Below are 19,266 nucleotides of genomic sequence, written 5' to 3' on the forward strand. Positions count from 1 at the left end.
TGGAACAAGTTAGAAAATAGAATCATCTTCATTTCCATAAAATTTGGTTATTTTACAGTAGAAATCCTTAAAAATTAGTTGTTTAGTGTCATCCTCTCAAGTCCAGATACAGTGAGAACTTTCCTATTGTTAAGTTGTCCATAAAGGATCTCAATACAGTGTAATAGCATTGATTTTTCCTAAATGCCAATGTCTTGTAAAATTCGTGGAATGACATGTTTGTCTTTTACGTTGTTTGACATATTTTGCTTATAGCTTTGCCTATGGCCTCTTTCACATCCTTATTTCTAAGGCTGTAGATCATTGGGTTCAACATGGGGATAACAGTAGTATAGAAGACAGCCACCATTTTCCCTTGCTCTACTGACTCCTCTGTGGGTGTCCGGAGATACATGAAGAACAGAGTACCATAAAAAATGATTACAGCAGTCAAATGAGACCCACAGGTGGAGAAGGCTTTCCGCCTCCCTTCTGCTGATCGCATCCGTATGATGGCTATAAGAATGAATATATATGAGACAAAAATGACAGACAGAGAGTATGAGAAGTTAAGGCCAGCAAGTGTACGCATGGTGTATTCTTTAATGTGAGTCCCAGCACAGGCCATTTTGATGAGTGGTGGATCAGCACAATAGAAGTGGTTGATCTCAATGTTTCCACAGAAGTATAAGCCATAGGTCCACAGAGTAGAGATCAGACTAATAAAGAAACCATAGAGGTAAGGAAAAGAGATAAGTCCCATACAGACATTTCTTGACATCTTGCTTCCATAGAGCAATGGATTTCCAATTGCCATATAACGATCAAAAGCCATCACTGCCAGGATGAACACTTCCACATGAACCAAGAAGATGAAGAAAAAACATTGCACTAGGCAACCTGCATAGGAAATTGTTTTAGTTTCAGATAACAAATTTTCCAACATTTTTGGAGTGACATTGGAGGAGAACCACACATCTGCAAAAGAAAGATGGCTAAGGAAAAAATACATGGGGCTGCTGAGCTGGGGACTGATTCTGATTAATATAATCATGCCTATGTTACCAATAAGGGTAATAATGTAGACAATTAAAAAAACAATGAAGAAGAGCACCTGTAATTCCCAACGATTGGTCAATCCCAAAAGAATGAATTCGGTCACATCAGTGAAATTGAGCATTTTCTCAGTTCAGACCCAGGTGAAGATGAATGAATCTGTCCTTCCCAATAAGATAAAGAGGATTAATCAATAATAACCAAGCTTTTAGTTTTTCTTTCTATTAACTTTTTCTAATTGATTTCTCTTAATGCCACTGATGCAACATTTTTCCCTGTTACTGCTCACCCACAATCTCCCTTTTTTTCACTTACAGTCCTAAAAATCTTAGCATATTTATAATTTACTACAAGCATCATGAAGAACTCTTTGATCTAGGTACCCTGGCCTTCTTTCTGTTTCATGAACAAAGCAATTGTCTCTCTTGACTTTCCAGATATTCTCCATGCTAGGAATGCAGAAAGAAAACTGGCAAATCTGAAAAATTACAGAAGCACTGTTGGAAGACTTCTAAGTAAATATATAGACTCAGACATGCCTGAGAAAGGATTTCCCTGAATTCCACTTCAGTTGATTATTCAACCTTTACTTGAAGGTGTCGATGGAGGAAGAATCTACTATTTCTAGAATCAGAACTTTCCACTTGTGGACACTTGATATTGTGTTGATGAGCAGTGTGATAGTAGATAGAAATATGGCCATAGAACCAAGAAGAAGAGGGTTCAGTACCTAATTCCAGCACATGCTATAATGGGCAAGCCAAGTAACCTCTCAGTTATCTAGACAACTGTCTAGGACTATAAGTTACAAAGAAAGTGCTGATTGGCATTGTTAGAATTCCTTTATTTAAAAAAAGTTACAGCTCCAATCTTTATCTATTTTTAGGGAATTATTTGTTTTTCTTTTGACAAGAAGGCTGAATTTACCCCTGTAACTTTTGTATGCTGTTTTTAGTACTTCCTTTTGGGGAAATAAGTTTCCTGTTAGATTATGGCCTCTATAATTCAAGTGTCACTTGGGTATGTTACACTGATGTTTGGAAGATAGCATCCATTTCTTTATTGTGTTTTTGCATAATAACTTAACAGTTATATTTGGAGTAGGGTGGGAAATTAGAGATGACCAAAGCTAAAACTTTCCTTATTTAAATAGATCGTGAAAATGAGGTGTAGAGGATTTAAGCTGCTTTTCCACTGTTCTCCTTCTAGGAAACGGCAGAACTAGTATATAAATCCACATTCATTGCGTGACTCTAAATACAGTGCTCTTGCTGTCACAACACACTATCTCTATCTTTGAGGCTCATTTTCCCCAGAAGGTAAATATCTTATTATCCTTTTTAGTGGCATCATAACTTTGAGAAGTTAGAAATTATCTTAGTCAGCTTGAAATAAATCATTTGTTCCAGAAGTGATTGTTGTATTCTGAGCCAAGAGTCCTGGTTATAATAGACTGTTAGTCTCAGAACCGCCTTGGTGCCGTTTTTATCAAAATAACTTAAGTGCATATCCTTCTGACCCTGAAGAGTACCACTGGTGTTCTTCATATGTGATACAGTAAGTAACAGATGAGTAATCTGGAGTGCAAGGTTGGAATTTTGGTTCAGGGCAAATCTCTTCACTGATCTGGTTGTCAATTTAATCCCCAGAAAAATGAAGCACCTCTTTTGTGATGACACTGAGTTAAGGTCTTCAGAAACATCAGTGCAGATGGGGAGGAAATGAAAGAATCATGTTTTAAGTGCATACTATGAATGTACTATGTTCAAGGCACTGTGGTGAGCATTTTGTAAATATCTCATTTCATCTTCACAACAACCCCAAGAGATAAGTGCTATTGTTATTGCCATTCTACTCTGAGGAAACTGAGGCAGATTGAGGGCTAGTGACATACTGAGGATCATGCAATTAGATAATATCTCTGCTCACTCTAGACCAGGCACTCCGTGCACTCTGAAATCTAGTTAATTCAGCATAAGTTATAATTATTCAGAGATATATTGAATTATTATAAAATGTAAAATTGAGTGTCTAGAATCATCTCTGCAATGGGATATTTCTCCCGTCTACCATTCATTCATTTGCTCATGCAATACAAGTTTATTGTGTAAAGTACTATGAAGTCAAAGATGAGTGAGATATCCTATTCCTTTCTTGGACATTGATAATCATCATATGCTTTTTGGATACAAGATCATAGCACCTAGAAGTATAAAGAACCTCAGCTGTTAGAGCCTAAAGGGAGGAGAATAGGAGCCCCAAAGGCTCAGACCAGGGGCCAAGGGTCCCTTTGGTAGGAGCAAGAAATAAAAGTCCAGAGAGATAAGAATCTTTTGGGATCAGAAGGACTGCAGAGCTGATTACTACTGCAGTAAAGTTTATTGAATAGGGCACGAGTTTATAAAGGAAAAAAAAAACACAAGAATGAAGGAGGGGGGAGCGTGAGAACATTTGGGGTTCAGCAAGTTCATGGTTAAATGGGTACAAAAACATATTCTTTCACAAGATTGTTTTTCCAACCATGTGTGCCACTTCCTAAGCTATTTAGTCTGCTGGGATAGGGGAGATATTCACATCCCAATCTTTGTCCTTAGACATAGAATATTATTTCCAAAGTTTGGACCTTTGCCTAATTTCTTAGACCCCAAACTTGGTTAGTCTCTGTCACTCAGCAATCACCTAGTCTAAACCTCTAGTTGTACATTTCAGGAAACTGATATATAGAATGGTAAAGTATTTACTTGCAGATGCTTTGATTCAAAATCTAGGTTTTTTTTCTCTCATTAAAATTATAAATATTTTCAGTTAATTTTTGGGAGGGAATTTTTGCTTACCCAATTTAGGTTACAGAGATAAATTTAGTACATAATTCTTTAAACTTGGGTTCTATTGACCATTAAGTGTACGAAAGATCCTCTAAAATTAAAGTTCTTTGGAGGGGTGGGAAAAACTGTGCTTTCTGTTTGTTTTTCTTTAGTTTGTCAACCAAAGAAACTCATAAGATCAATGATTTAGAGCTGATGAGACTTAAAAGTCCCCCTCATGTCATTGATAAGAAATTTGAGGCCCACAGAAGTAAATTGATTTGTTCAAGATCACACAAATAAGAAAGGTCTGAAGTTTGATGTGACTTCAGGGCTTCTTGACTGTGTGCCCAGCACTCTATTCATTGAAGCATCTACCTATTCCTAATAAAGATGACAAGATAGCGTAGGCAAAGAGCCCATCAGTGGAGCATCAGACCTGATCTCCAGTGATATAAAGTCACTAAGAGAGAAGGGAAAAAAGCCCACAACTCTTATTTAGATTTTAAACATCATGGCTCACAGTTTGAATTCCCACTATGAAATTATGTTTCTTTCTATATATCTTTTATGGGTTTCTTTGTCTCAATCTGTTATCACAGATCACAATTTGGAAATTATGGGGAAACCCCTTCCACCAATGTCAACTAACAATTATTTTGTAACATAGTCTTAGAGGTACTTGGTGGCATTGAGTAATTAAACTCCTTTGCAACTATTTTGCTAGAGGTCACACCTGTGGATTTCCACAGTATGTGGAAGGGTTAGGACTTGAACTTGCAACTTACTGACCCAAAGGTCAGATTTCTATGTATTATATACCATGCTGCCTCCCTCTCACAGATGCTTCTTGCCATATTAAATTTATTATTATCATCCTCTGGCTTATCAATCACATGCTTTTGAAAGGAACATTATAATTATAAATTTAAAAAATATTTATAATATTTTTAGATGTTGCAAACCTTGTAGTCAAAGTTGATGCTTTGTTTGTTATATCCCCTTGAGCTCAGATCGATTTTGTTGAACTCTAGGAGTATTTATTATGTGACTGGGGCAGAGGCAGCAGGATTATTTCCTCTAGAATCCAGGACACTGAGCTCTTGGATTTACTCATATCTCCCTGAAGTTCTATTTGATGGTTTCCTTGCCTTGTTGCCTTACTCTCCTGATTGATAGCCACCTCCATGGTACCACCATTTGGGTAGGACTCAAGGTAAGAGTCACTTTCCTCAGCTATGAGATCACTTTATACTCCTTTACCTAATGTATTAGCTTGTTTTTGGATGGGGATCATCTCCCTTAATTATTCCCTGCTTTGCCCTTCTCTAGTTCCTCTCTTAAATGTTATCTTCTTCCATAACAATGTAAAATCTTAAAGTAATCTTCTTATTGTTAGCTTAGATTTGTGATCTCAGAACTTAGTACATTGCATGGTACATTGACACATCGTAAGCGTTTAATAAATGTAAAAACTTCCTAAAATAAATTCAGTCTCACTTTATCTGTCTTCTGTCTGTGTCTCTCTATGACTCCATGTTTCTTTCAACTTTACCTAAACTACGATCATTGTAGTTTTTGAGTGAGCACTGATAATATTGATATGCTGAATTTGCAATCACTAAAATCATTAATTTTTTTAAACCCTTACCTTCCGACTTGAAGTCAATACTGTGTATTGGCTCCAAGGCAGAAGAGTAGTAAGGACTAGGCAATGGGGGTTAAGTGACTTGCCCAGGGTCACCCAGCTGGGAAGTGTCTGAGGCCAAATTTGAACCTAGGGCCTCCTGTCTCTAGGCCTGACTCTCAATCCACTGAGCAACCCAGCTGCCACCTAAAATAGTTAATTTTAAGAAAAATGCATAATTTTTTTTCCTACTTCTTTAGTAGTCTCCAAATTGAGCATTATTTCATCATAAATTCTGGTATATAAATGGCTCAGTGGATAGTGTGCAAGTCTAGAATCAGGAAGACTCATCTTCATAAGTTCAAATCTAGCCTCAGACATTTATTAGTTGTATGACCCTGGGCAAGTCATACAAACTGTTTGCCTCAGTTTCTCATGTGTAAAATGAGCTGAAGAAGGAAGTAGCAAACCACTCCAGTGGCTTTACTTTGCCAAGTAAACACCAAATAGGTAATGAAGATTCAAATACAACAGGAAAACAACTGAACAAGAAAATCACAAATTAAGATATGCCTCTTCCTTGTACATAATTATGAATTTGATTTTTACATTTACTAGTTACTCAATGAGTCAGTCTGTTTCATTGTCAAAAGTTATTTGTGGGAAATTCTTCCTTTTACTGAGATGAAATTTATCTTCCCAAAATATCCATTCTTTTGGTCTAAACTGACACCACAGTGAAAAAGTTGGCTTCCTCCTTTTAAAAAAGTCCTTTCAAATATTTTTTTAAAAGCTATAGTATCATAGACTACCTTTTCTTTCTCTCTTTCATTCTTTGATTTCTTAACTCTTCCTCAATCCTAGACCATATTTATTTTCTCTCTGAGGCCTATATTCCTCTGAATCACAAAACTGGAAAATTGCAGGGTTAGATGCCTCAGAGGTATTTGGTCAAAGGGATATCTGCATGATAATACTCTCTAAAACATGCCTCAATGTAATCAGTCAGACATATTTTGAAAATTTTTACTAATATTTAATTCACCTCTCCAAGCAGCAACTTTAATTAATAGGAAGTTTTCTAAAAGTTAAAATAGTATATCACTCCTTAAAACACAGGATCATCAAATTGTGAGATTTTACAGATGAAAGGAATCTTAGATCTTGGACTCCTCTAGACATAGCCCAGATAAAAAATAAGATTAATTCATGTGCTAACAGTTACATGGGTAGTTAGTGTCAGCACTAGGATTTGAACCAACATTTTCTTGCTCTACATAAAGTATATTTTCATGACAATGTTTCCTTCATTTATTATTCCACTGCTGCATTTGAGATACAAGAAAAATGAATATATATACATATATATGTATATATATATATATGTGTGTGTGTATATATATTTGTGAATGGCAGAATTTCAAATGTTTATTTCCAGGTATTAGTCAACCATTTCCACCATTTGCTCACAACCTATGCCTTCTCTTCTTTCCATTAAATATGCCCAATTACTTAAGTAAATAGTTATATGGCATAAAAGAATATAAAGAAGGAGAAAGGAGAATTGGAAGTGGAGGTGAGAGATAAGAAAAGATAAAATGAAAAAATTGAGAAATTATAAGGATGAAAATAGCAGAGGACAGGGATCATGAATGATTATGATTTTAATCCTGGCTCTGACACTAGGTGCATTACTTTGGGAATGTTATTTAACTTGTTCTTTACGCCATGGTTTCCTCATCTGAAAAATAAGAACATCATCATCCCCAATAATAATGATAGTGAAGACGATGGTAATAATAACAATTGCTAGCATTTGCATAGAATTTTAAGATTTGTAAAGCATTTTTCATATTTATTATTTCATTTGAGCCTTTCAACCACCATTCCTAAATAAAAGACTCGTTCAAGGGAAACACATTTTTTTTTTACATTTTGACAGACTCTAAAGCTTTAAGTTAAAATGAATGATAATAAATATATTCCATCTGGCCTAAACATGAAAAACATGAAATAGCAAAGAATTTATCAGTCGAGTTCTTCATAATTCTTCTGGTAGAGATAATACATGATTAGACAAGATACATGATTAAATAAGAATCTCTGCCTTCCAAAAATGCATTCTATGACTGTTTTCAAAATGGAAAATCAAATAATCAAGCAACATATCCCTATGCATTAGTCTGTCCTATGTACAAATTAATTCACATGATTAACCCTTTATATTCCTTCATTCCTCTTTCACCTATACCCCTATTCACAATTTGGAAACTACTGATTGGGGATGTTTCTTCTCCATACAGAATGAAAGAGATAGACTCTTTGGATTCTTCTACTGAATTTCTAAAGTCTCACTAAATTTTGAAACCTACCTGTGAGAAATAAGTGTACGTGGCAGCATCACCGATGCCCTGAATGGGAAGTGGATGATGCAGAAGGGTTTATAACTCTCAACTGTCTGTTTGGAGACCATTTCACAGGGGACTTTCATCAGGAAATTTGCAGAGGCAATTAAAATGATGCTTCCTGAAATATTCTATAGGGAAGTTCCCTCTAAGATGAAAATAATAATCTGAATCATAGTTTTAAAAAAGTACCTTAAATTTGGGAATTTATTTTTTTGCAACATTCAAATTATGATTAATTTTCATCCTGGGATTAGTTAGTCATTTGACTAAAAAAATGCTTTTAACCTGCCATATAACAGAAAAATCATTCATTCACCCTAGGCACATTACCTTGCCTTCCTTGAATCTGCTTCTGTAAAATAGAGATAATAAGACTTTACATTACACAGGTTTCTTATATGTGAAGTTCTCCAGAAATTAAAGAGTTCTGTATAGATAAAAAAGATAGTCACTTAGTGAATAAACTACTGGTCTTGGATTCAGGAACACATGGATTCAAACAATGCTTAAGGCACATATAGTTATGTTATGTTGATCTATGAACCCATTATTATACATTTATTGAGGACCTATTATGTGCCAGGCATTGTGCTAAGTGCCAGGGGCATACAAAAGAGGTAAAAGGCAGTTCCTACTTTTAGAATTTTACAATCTAATCAAAAGCATCATCATCATCATCATAAACTAGAGTTATTGATATTATATAATATTATATTATAAAAAGAGTTATTGATATTATCTCATCTTATTCTCATAACAAATATCCTTATTTTATCCTCATAATTGTCCTGTGTAAAAATAAAAGGCAGAAACTGTCAAAATAATGAACAATGAATTGATTATTGATTATAAACTGATTTCAGACATTCTGCTTGCTGCATTCACAAAGGAACCTCAATTTATATCAGTGAAGTGAAACTCATGAATGAACTTTGATTCAGGGCCAGGCACAAGGATGCTAAAGAGACTCATTACAAAAAATAAAATAATTATTGAAAATATAATTATAAAAGGAATTCTAACTTTACCCAAATAAAACTCCCTCGTTTTGCAAAGAAATGCTTCTCCTGTTTTCACAGGCTACATTTATCCTTCCTGATCTGACTAACCCAAAATTTTACTATTCCAAATAAACTAACAATATTATCCTCATAATTCTTAAATTCACCTCCAAGTTATAAAAATAACAAAGGCTACTGCTTGAGTCTCAACAAGAATCAAGTTAAGACTCTGAACCTTAGCAAACTCAGAGTCCAAACCAACAACCTGATTTTTCTTTGGTCTTCTCAGAGTAAAAATAATCTATAAAAACAAAATAAATAGTCACTAGTGTTTCCCGGGAAAGGAAAACACTTAATTCCTTAATATCTTTCCCTCCTTTCCTTCTGCCTCAGCAGGAGAGAGGGGGGGGGGGGGGGATATGTTACCTCATCCAAACTCTCAAAGATAGACTCTCTGTGAGTGACTCTTCCAATAGTCAGAGATCAGATGCCACACCCAGGAGAGAGTAACTGTCACAGAAAAACCATTAAAACCATCAACATTTGAAATTGATACTGTGTCTCAGCTCTGCTTGAAACTCCAATTCTTTCTCAAGTCAGCGTCTCTACTTCTTAACTTTAAACTATTATAACAAGACTTATTTTCTAATATCCTTATACTTGGATGGTAGATGATATCATTATCCTCTTTTTACAAAAGAGGAAACTAAGGAACATTTGTGACTTACCCAAGATCATAGAGTTCCTAAGTATTTGAGGCTTGATTTGAATATATATCTTCCAATATACAGGTCTATCGCTTTATTCAATGTGCCACCAGCAGTGGTCAAAATCAACTAATTTCTAAAGGTGACAGAAAATGCACTAATTATGTAGGAACTCTTGGTCATTGGTTGAAGGGAATTTTTGTGCCAGAATTGCCTGTAGCAATGAAATCAAAGGTTGTTTTTTTTTTAAATAAATTTTTATTTTCACTACTTTTAAATCTTACTTACCAAACTTGAAGGAATTGGAACAATCTCTATTCCAACTAATTTTAAGGCTATGGAAATTAGTATTACTAATTATCATTCTTAACAAAAGTAACACTGGTGTCAAATTTGAAAAAAAAAACTGAGTTAAAGTTCTACCTCTGATGTATAGTAGCAGTTTGAGACCCTGTTCAAGTCACTTAACTTTTTATTGAGTTAGATTACACTTATAGATCATAAATTGCAGAGACAGTAATAATCTATGTCTGTCAAATGTTTCTTCACCACGAAGTTTTCTGTACAAATCAAATCATAGGCCCTTTTCCTATCCATATACTTTTTTAATTAATATCACATCTCATTCCTCATTAATATTTTTAGGATGCAGATAGAAAGTATCTAAGTCATAGAAGATTTTATGAAATAGTCTTCATGGCTGATTAAGGATCCTGGAATACAAGAGAAATACATAATTATACATGTAAGCATCAGGTAGAAACAATAAGCACAGTAGTGTGAAAAGCTAGTGTGTTAGGGGAAAAGGAAAACAATAATTCTTTTCTTCAGGAACAGGGCAGCTAGGGGTCACAGTGCACAGAGTGCTAGATTTTGAGCTAGGGAGACTCATTTCTGTGAGTTCAAATCTGGCCTGAGACACAATAGCTGTGTGACCCTGGCCAAGTCACTTAAAACTACTTTAGTTCCTCGTCTTTAAAATGAGCTAGAGAAGGAAAAGAAAAACTAGTATCTCTACCAAGAAAACAACAAGTAGGGTCATTAAGAGCTGACCATAACTGAAAATTAACATTTAGGCATGACTTCATCACTCTCCTTCCTCAGATATATGGGTGAGTATTCCTTTTATTTTTTTTTTGACATAGCTTACCATGATTGGTAGCCATTTATTCAAAAATGGAAGTGATCTTACCTAAAGCTTCCTCAGAGGGGAGAGAAGCTTTAAGGTAGGAAGATAGAGACAGGATAGAAGTTTTAGATACCACGAGGGGGATGACGGAGTCAAATTAGAGATATGAGGTGGCAGGAATTAGTCTTTATTAATTTTCCATGAGCCACATCTAAGCTCTGATCAAAGACCCTTCTGAAGGCTTTTACCAGTCCAGAGATCCACATTTAATACCACACAGGTCGGGGAGAGATGAAAGAGAGATAGAGAAGATTTAAAGATGGAGCCAAGCTCCTGCCAGGACAGCCATCAGCTAGCCTGAAAGAGAGAGAGAGAGAGAGAGGTGGAGCTTGCTGGGCTAAATATAATCTTTGATATGCAAATATACACAGTACATAGGGATGATTCTCATTGGTTAATGACAAGGTATGGGTGTGGTTTCTCTTAACCAGGTGAGCACAAAGAAACCTGTGTTCCCGCCTAACCTGGGGGAAGCTGGGGTCAAGGGTCAGAGGCTTTCCCAGCCATGTGCAATATTGAGCATGCTCAAGACTGAGCATGCTCTCTTCTAAGGCAATCTGTACATACCAAGTGTTCCCCTTGCCCATAGCTAGGGGTGGACTGCTACATTACCAATACCTCATACTCATATCCTACCAATCTCAGGCTTATAATTTATTATGTGTTCATAAGAAAGATGTATACAGTTAATAAGGTTCTATCGCTTAGTCCTTTTACTCCCAAGCTCCTAGATCAGCTCCTATCAATTGAGCCTAGAGTTTAGCTTTCTGCTAACCATTAGGATTTTATTTGCTAGTAGACAAATGAAATCTAAATCACAAAAACAGATGAAGGAAAATTGAGGTAAAAATCTTCCCTTATAGAAAGTAGAAGAGGTCCCCTTCTTGGAATAATTCTCAATGTTTCAAAGTGATGACTCTCACATTGTGATACACTGGCTTTTGCTGTAACACAGCATAGGGAGCCTGGAGATTTTAGAAGCTTGTCACATCTCCATCTCCTCTTGGGCACAGACTTTACCTTCTCTTAAACCTTAAGACACAGGTTCCAGGAAGGGGATTCTGACTATACTTTGATTTCCAGATTAACTTAATTAGTCTCCCTTTACTTCCTTTGAAATCCACTCAATTAAACTTTTCCACTTAAAACTCCTCCTCAGCTAATTTGTTATTTTGTAAGTTATTTTATTGCTTGGTTTAATAGCTTTCTCTCCTTAGCAACTCACATCTTTATGCTAGAGGACTTCAATATTTAATTATTCTGGAGGTCAGCACCAGCAACAATAGTTGTTAATAAATTGTCATCATCATCCAGAAAGGAACAGAATCCCTGGGAATGGTAATAGCTTGTAGACCTGGCTCTGTCCCAATTTTCATAGCCATGCACAATAACAACAATAATTCTAGATGAATTAATTAGCTTATTCATCCCCATCCCAATCAAACTAACAAAGAATTATTTTATAGTAAGAAAAAATAACAGTAACCTAGAAATACAAAGAGTCAAGAATATCAAGGGAATCAATGAATGTAAAGTAAAACAGCCTCGCAATAACAGATTTCAAATTATATTACAAATTAGTAATCCACAAAATATCTAGTATTTGTTAAAAAAAATAGACTGGAGCATCTATGGAACCTAATAGAAGCAAAATGTATCCTTGATTATGACCTTAGTAATCAAATATTTGATAAAACCAAAGTCCCAACTATAACAACATAGCATTTGACAAAAATTACTGGGAAAACTGGAAATCAGTTATAATAATAAATAAATAAAACCAACATTGTGCACCACTACAAAGATAAGATCAAAATATAAAAATGATTACAATATGAATAGTGATATCATTGGTAAATAAATGTGGAAGGGGCATGAAGAGAGAGAAGACTTACAAGTCAAGCATGTAAGAAACAAAGCTGGGGACCTGATCTTCAAATCAAGGTGAAGATTCCAAATGGAATGTTCCCAGGAGGAGGCAGTTGACGTTGGCCAGGGGGAGGAACAGATTGTCTCTCTCTGGTGGTGACTGACCCAGGAAGGAGAGAGAAAAAGCCTCTTCTCTGGGTTTTTACTGACCAAGGGAGGCAAGCCTGGCTGAAGGGGGAAGAAGCTGAACTGATCCTATTAGCTTCTGTCACATGCTGAAGGACCCTTAAGAGGGGGAGAGTGGGTGTCTTCTGAAAATAGGCTGAGAGACCTTGGTGGCTTTGTGAATTGAAAGAAGAAAAGAAGACTTAACAATTATCCACCATCTCTCTGACTGTCCCCCTGTCACAGTTGTGACTTCCCAAACCCTCATAATCTTCATTTTATATTAGGGAAACCCTCATTCCTCTCACCTCAGTTTCCTTGTCCTGTTATCCCTATAAACCCCTTACCTGAGAACAGAAAGTAAGAAGTTTTTCCTCATAAATATCATAGTCCACTCAAGGGGAAGGGATGAAGACACAAGCTTCAGAAGAAACTATGAGGGAGAGGGTGGAAGAAGGGAGGGAGCGAAGGGAGGAGGAGGTTAGGAAATATATTGATCCATTAATCATCAGTAGAGATCAATAGGCAAACCCCCAAGCATTTCCCTGTAGCAGTATCTCTCTATCTCAATCAGCATCTCTCATTTATCTCCATTTTAAATAGGCAGACCTCAGGTGTGCCCCCTTAGCAGCGCTCTCTAGTCTCAAGCCAGAGTATCCAGTCATCACAAAAAATAGTTTCCATACAGATTATCATTTTTATTACATAAAGGAGTATGGAAAAGAAAATGTGTTAGATCTATGGATAAGGAAAGATTTCATCACAAAATAAGAGGGATAGGATCATGGGAATAAGATGGATAATATTGATTACTTAAAATTAAAAATCCTTTGCAAAACATAATTAACAACAAAAAATAGAGTGAAAACTGGAAACAAGGGTGGAGATTATAGCATGCTTCCCTAACTAAGGCTTAATTTCTCAAATATATGAAGAACCAAGTCAAATTTATAATAAGAGCCATTTCCAATTGAGAGTCAGAGGACATAAATTGTCATTTTCAAGAGAAGAAATCAAAATTGGGATAGCTAGGTAGAACAGTAGATAGAGTGTCAGGTCTTGGCCTTAGTACAAATTAGATTTCAAATACTTCCTAGTTATGTGACCCTGTGCAAGTCACTTAGTTCCAATTCCCTATTTCTTATTGCTCTTACGCCTTAACATTTATATTAAAACAGAAAGTGTTTAAAAAAAAGAAATCAGACCTATCTGTAGTCATACAAAAATTTCTCTAAATTTCTATTGATTAGATAAATACAAATAAAAGCAATGTTGAATTACAAACTCTCACCTATAAAATTGGCTAACAGGATGGAAAAAGAAAATCATGACTGCTGGAACAGATGTGGAAAAACTAGAGCCTGGATGTACAGTTGATGGAGTTGTGAATAAAATCTGATCATTCTGGACAACAATTTGAACCAAAATCTAAAGGGCTATAAAACTTTTCTTACTCTTTGACATCACAATACCACTATTAAATCCCTATCCCAAAACAATAAAAAGGGAGGCAGAAACAATTTGTACAAAAATATTTATAGCAGCTCTTTTTATGGTGGCAAAGAATTGAAAATTCAGAGGATGATCTTTAATTAGGGGATGATTGAACAAGTAGTATATGATTGTATTAGAAAAAACATTCTACTAAAGAAACAATGAAAAGGAGAATTTCAGAAAAAAAAACCTAGAAAAACTTACAAGAACTGATGCAGAGTGAAGGGAGCAGAACCAGGGAAACATTTTACAGAGTAACAATAATATTATAAAGATGATTAATTGTGAAAGACTTAGTTATTCTGATCAAAACTTTCCTGGTTTACCACTTTGTCATGTAGCTCAGTGATGCTATTAACTATGAAAGGAATTGTTATCCAAGACAGAAATGTTTTGGTGGAGGGTTCTGACAGGTGATGCTGCATTGGAGAAGGAAATGGCAAAGTAAAAGGTGATTCATATGTGGATATATTTAGTAACAAAATGTAAGTCTAATTCTGTAAAGATCAGTATTGCATAGGAATCTAGACTAAGGTCTCTGACACAAGGCAAGCTGGATTTGGTCAAACAAGTAATGGAAAGATAAAATATTGCCCAAAGGGCAATAAAAGACTGTCTTCCCTTTGATATAGCCATAGCACTGCTGGGTTTGTACCCCAGAGAGATAATAACTTGTACAAGAATATTCATAGCTGTGCTCTTTGTGGTGGCAAAAAATTGGAAAATGAGGTGATGCCCTCCAATTGGAGAATGGCTGAACAAATTGTGGTATATGTTGGTGATGAAATACTATTATGCTCAAAGGAATAATAAACTGGAGGAATTCTATGTGAACTGAAATGACCTCCAGGAATTGAGGCAGAGTGAAAGGAGCAGAACCAGAAGAACATTGTACACAGAGACTGATACACTGTGCTACAATTGAATGTAATGTATGTCTCCATTAGTGGCAATGCAGTGATCCTGAACAACATGGAGGGATCTATAAGAAAGAACACTATCTATATTCAGAGGAAAAACTGTGGGAGTAGAAACACAGAAGAAAAACAACCATCTGATTATATGGGTTGAAGGGATATGCTTGGAGATATAGACTATAAATGAATGTCCTAGAGCAAACATCAACAACATGGAAATAGGTTTTGATTAAAGACACATGTATTACCCAGTGGAATTGCGTGTCAGCTATGCGATTGGCAGGGGAAGGAAAGGGAGGGAAGGAATATTATTCTTGTAACCAAGGAATAATGTTCTAAATTAACTAAATAAACAAATTAATTTTAAAAATAAACATAAGATAATGCCACAAAACAAATACAGGAGAGAGAGAGAAAACAAAACAAAACAAAACATATAAAAAGAAAATCGAGTGAAACAATTTTCAAGAAAAGAAAACCCCAAAAGCTAGGAAGAGATCATCTGCGGCAGTTGAATAAGAGAGGAGCACAAATAGCAGGAGGCTATACAATAAGCAGTGAAGAGCAAGTCACACATCCTAACCCCCATTTGCTGTCCCAAGTTTGGAACCTAAACCCAAGCCAACATCCAGATCCTGAGACCCTGACTGGGCAAAAAAGAGTTTCAATCAACCTATACCCTTTGATGTTCTAAGCCTGTGGGGAAATCTAGAATCCCAGCCCAGGGCAATCTGTGCTGATGGGGACTGAACTGTGTGGGTCCAGCACAAAGCCAGGAGTCTCAATCTGGGCTTGGGTTAAGGATGGAAATGTAGTTGGTAAATTAAAAGTGGTTTTGGATATTTTTGTGGAAAGCTAAGAGTGGAGCTCCAATACAGGGGAATCAACTGTCTCCTGATTAGATCAAATACACAGTGAGACAAAAAAAAAATTACACCCAATCCTAAGGTTAGAATTTGAACAATTCCTGACCTGACTAAGCTCAAAGTACGACCAAAAGGTTATACCCAAGGCTGAGGCAAGTCTTTAAGTTATCAGTATCTCAAGTATTAATTGAGTCAGAAGTGGGAAGTGACTCTCAGAAATCTCAGCCCTCAGGCCATCATACCAAACTGGAAAACCTGAAACTAGCAGAAACCCAGAACAAAAAATCTAAGGGTAGCATCAAAGAAGAACAAAAGTTTAACAGGGTATCCTAACCTCCCAGAAAATGGAACCTACCTATAAAAAGTATGAAAAATGCAGAAACAACAAAAACAACAAAAATAAAACCCAACTATGAAGAATTTTTATGGAGACAAAGATTAAGGGACAGACACATAAAAGGACAGGAAGAGCAAAACAAATGCTCATAAAATCCAAAAGAAAAATATGAATTAGACACAGATTCTGGAAGAGCTCAAAGAATACTTCCAAAACCAATCAAGAGAGGCAGAGGAAAAGTGAGAAAGAGAAATGAAAACAGTGCAAGAAGAAATGAAAAAAGAAAAAAAATAGCTTTACTTTTGGTAATTTCCAGTTCACATATTACTGCAGTCAAGTCAAGTTATAGAATCTTAAGCATAGTCCAGCTGGTCTGAAATAATTTTAAATATGTGCACTAATATATTCAAAGAACAATTTATTAATGTGTTTATAATATGTAAGTGCTTCTTTATCCCAGAAGATGATTGAGGTGCATCCCAAAGGACTATTCCCCAGTGAGACCTTGAATAATTAGGGGGAAATGAATATAAGTGATCTAAATATATAACTCTTATAATCAGCTAAACATATACTCTATGTTCTTCTGTTCAACAAGGTAGGATGGATAATGGTGTCATTAGCTCTGACCTGATAAATATTACAGTAGCTTTCTACTTCTGAGCTTGAGTGAACCCTTTTTCATTATCACCCTCTCTCACTTTTATCTGGCACATTGTGAAAATGAATATTTTGATCTAATTTCTTATTTTGGGTATATATTTTATATCTTTGGGATCATATACCTACATTAAGTTGCATGGACTGTCGATGATTTCATTCACTTTCATTAGTCTTATATTCATGCAGTCATTTAAAAATATTTAATGAAACATTTATATCAGTCAACAAATAATTATGAAATGTCTAGTATGTGTCAGGTACCAATCATATGTTAGGTACATTATTAGAAGTAAAATGAATAACATGATATCAGTCTTTATGTTATAGTTAAAGGTTACAGTTTTATTTCTAAATAACTACAAACATTTCCGTTTTTTACTCTTAAATCAGAAGACTTCTTTAAACATAGAATCACAGTCACAGAAGTATTAAGTATGTCGAACATACTTCTAAGATTGATGAATATGAGATCCAGAGAAGTATGAATTTTTTTTCTAAAGTCATATAGTTATTAAAACCTGTGAGAAGATAGTTGGACCAAATAATCTTTATGGTCATTAAATAGCACAGTTCAATATGTACTACTTGGAGTGAGACAGAAAGAATTTATTAAGCATTTACTAGGTACTAAAATGTAGAGAAATGGATTACCATCCTGATTCTCATTTTGCCCACTTTTAGATCTTTAGAAAAGTCACTTATTCTTTCTTGTAACTCATTTTTCAACATTCATGAAATGAAGATAGTTATACTTAATACATATATCTCACAGGATTGCTTCAAAGAAAGTGTAAAGCTGTTAACCTAAATGCTACAAAATGGATAAAAACCCAAGTTGTCATCATTGAATGTTTTTTCAAGATTATATATAATATATTACAAAAAAGTATTATTTTATTTTTTATTATTACATATAATATATTACAAAAAGTCAGAGTGTAAAGAAGAAAGAAAATGATATTGCTATTGTTTGAAATTTCCATGGATGAAACCTGGAGAATTGTGTTCCATTCTTGATGCCACATGTTAAAAGGTATACAAAGGAATACAACACAAATGGTAAGAAAAAATAGAAAAAAATATCATAGGGTGGTTTTTTGAAGGTAATGGAAATATTTAGTATGCAGGAAAATAATCTTTAGGAAGGTGAGATTATCTATCCTTCTGGATATATCTATAATAGAAAAGTAGGAATACATTTATTCCTCATTTGACTTGAGAGTTTGTAACTAAAGGCAGTGATAGAACTTGCAGGCAATTAAATTTCATTTTTTTAATGCAGGACATTTTTCTAATAATTAGAGCAATTAAAAATATAATGGATTGATTCTGATGGTTATGGTTTTTCCTTTATTGGTTAGCTTCAAGAGGAATATGAATAACCGCTGATCACATGTTTTATGGATTCATGTTCAGATAAAGATTGGATTTAATGTTCTCTGGCATCTTTCACTTCCTACATTCAGTGAGGTACTAAGATTCTCTTCTAGATCTATCAGTCTTTTATTTTATTGTTAAAATTTGTTTCAGAAAATAATGTCTTGAAATTATGTTCAACTATTCATTGAGATCAAAACTCTGGAACTGGAATAGATAATACATTTAGCTTTCAGTCCAACACATTTACTGTGCAAAAGTTAAGAAATTAATAATAAGGAAAGTTTAATAACTTTATGAAAACAAAGGCAGTAATAGCAAAACCAGAATTCAATGTCGTAACTGGCTCTTTTCTGTAGGGTCAAAAGGAGTAATCACAGGTACTATGGCCATTAGAAAACATTAAAAACTTCACATATTATTTTATAGATTAGGTGTTTTCTAGTAAAATTCAACATTATTTATCCACATTCTCATAATTTATGAAGAAATAATTCTTCTTAAAGAGTTTAAAAGGATGTTCTCATTTGTAGAATTTATCTCTAGTATATTACATTATTTTGTTTAGCTTTAGAACAAAATCATGGGTTCATCTTATCATTAAAAAATAATCTTTTATTAAATATTCATTGAAGACTCAAGAAATTCACTCTCTATTTTAAGGAAGAACTTCAAAGGAACAATGTCAATGCTAGAACAACCCATTCAATGAGTTCAGAAATTCTAGCATATCACATAATGTGTAGGTTTCACTTATTATTGCAACTATCTTGTTATTTCCAGGGTCGAACACATACTACAGAAAAC

General features: G+C 34.9%; 1 protein-coding gene across 1 annotated transcript; it reads right to left on the bottom strand.

The window, feature by feature from the left end:
- Nucleotides 1–226: 226 nt before the first annotated feature.
- On the bottom strand, nucleotides 227–1,159 carry LOC100023702 (olfactory receptor 5M3-like). The gene has a single exon (XM_001375135.3). The coding sequence runs from the start codon at nucleotides 1,157–1,159 to the stop codon at nucleotides 227–229; it is 933 nt and encodes a 310-aa protein (XP_001375172.3).
- Nucleotides 1,160–19,266: the final 18,107 nt, after the last annotated feature.

The sequence above is a fragment of the Monodelphis domestica genome, chromosome 6, assembly GCF_027887165.1.
Source record: "Monodelphis domestica isolate mMonDom1 chromosome 6, mMonDom1.pri, whole genome shotgun sequence".
NCBI lineage: Eukaryota > Metazoa > Chordata > Mammalia > Didelphimorphia > Didelphidae > Monodelphis > Monodelphis domestica.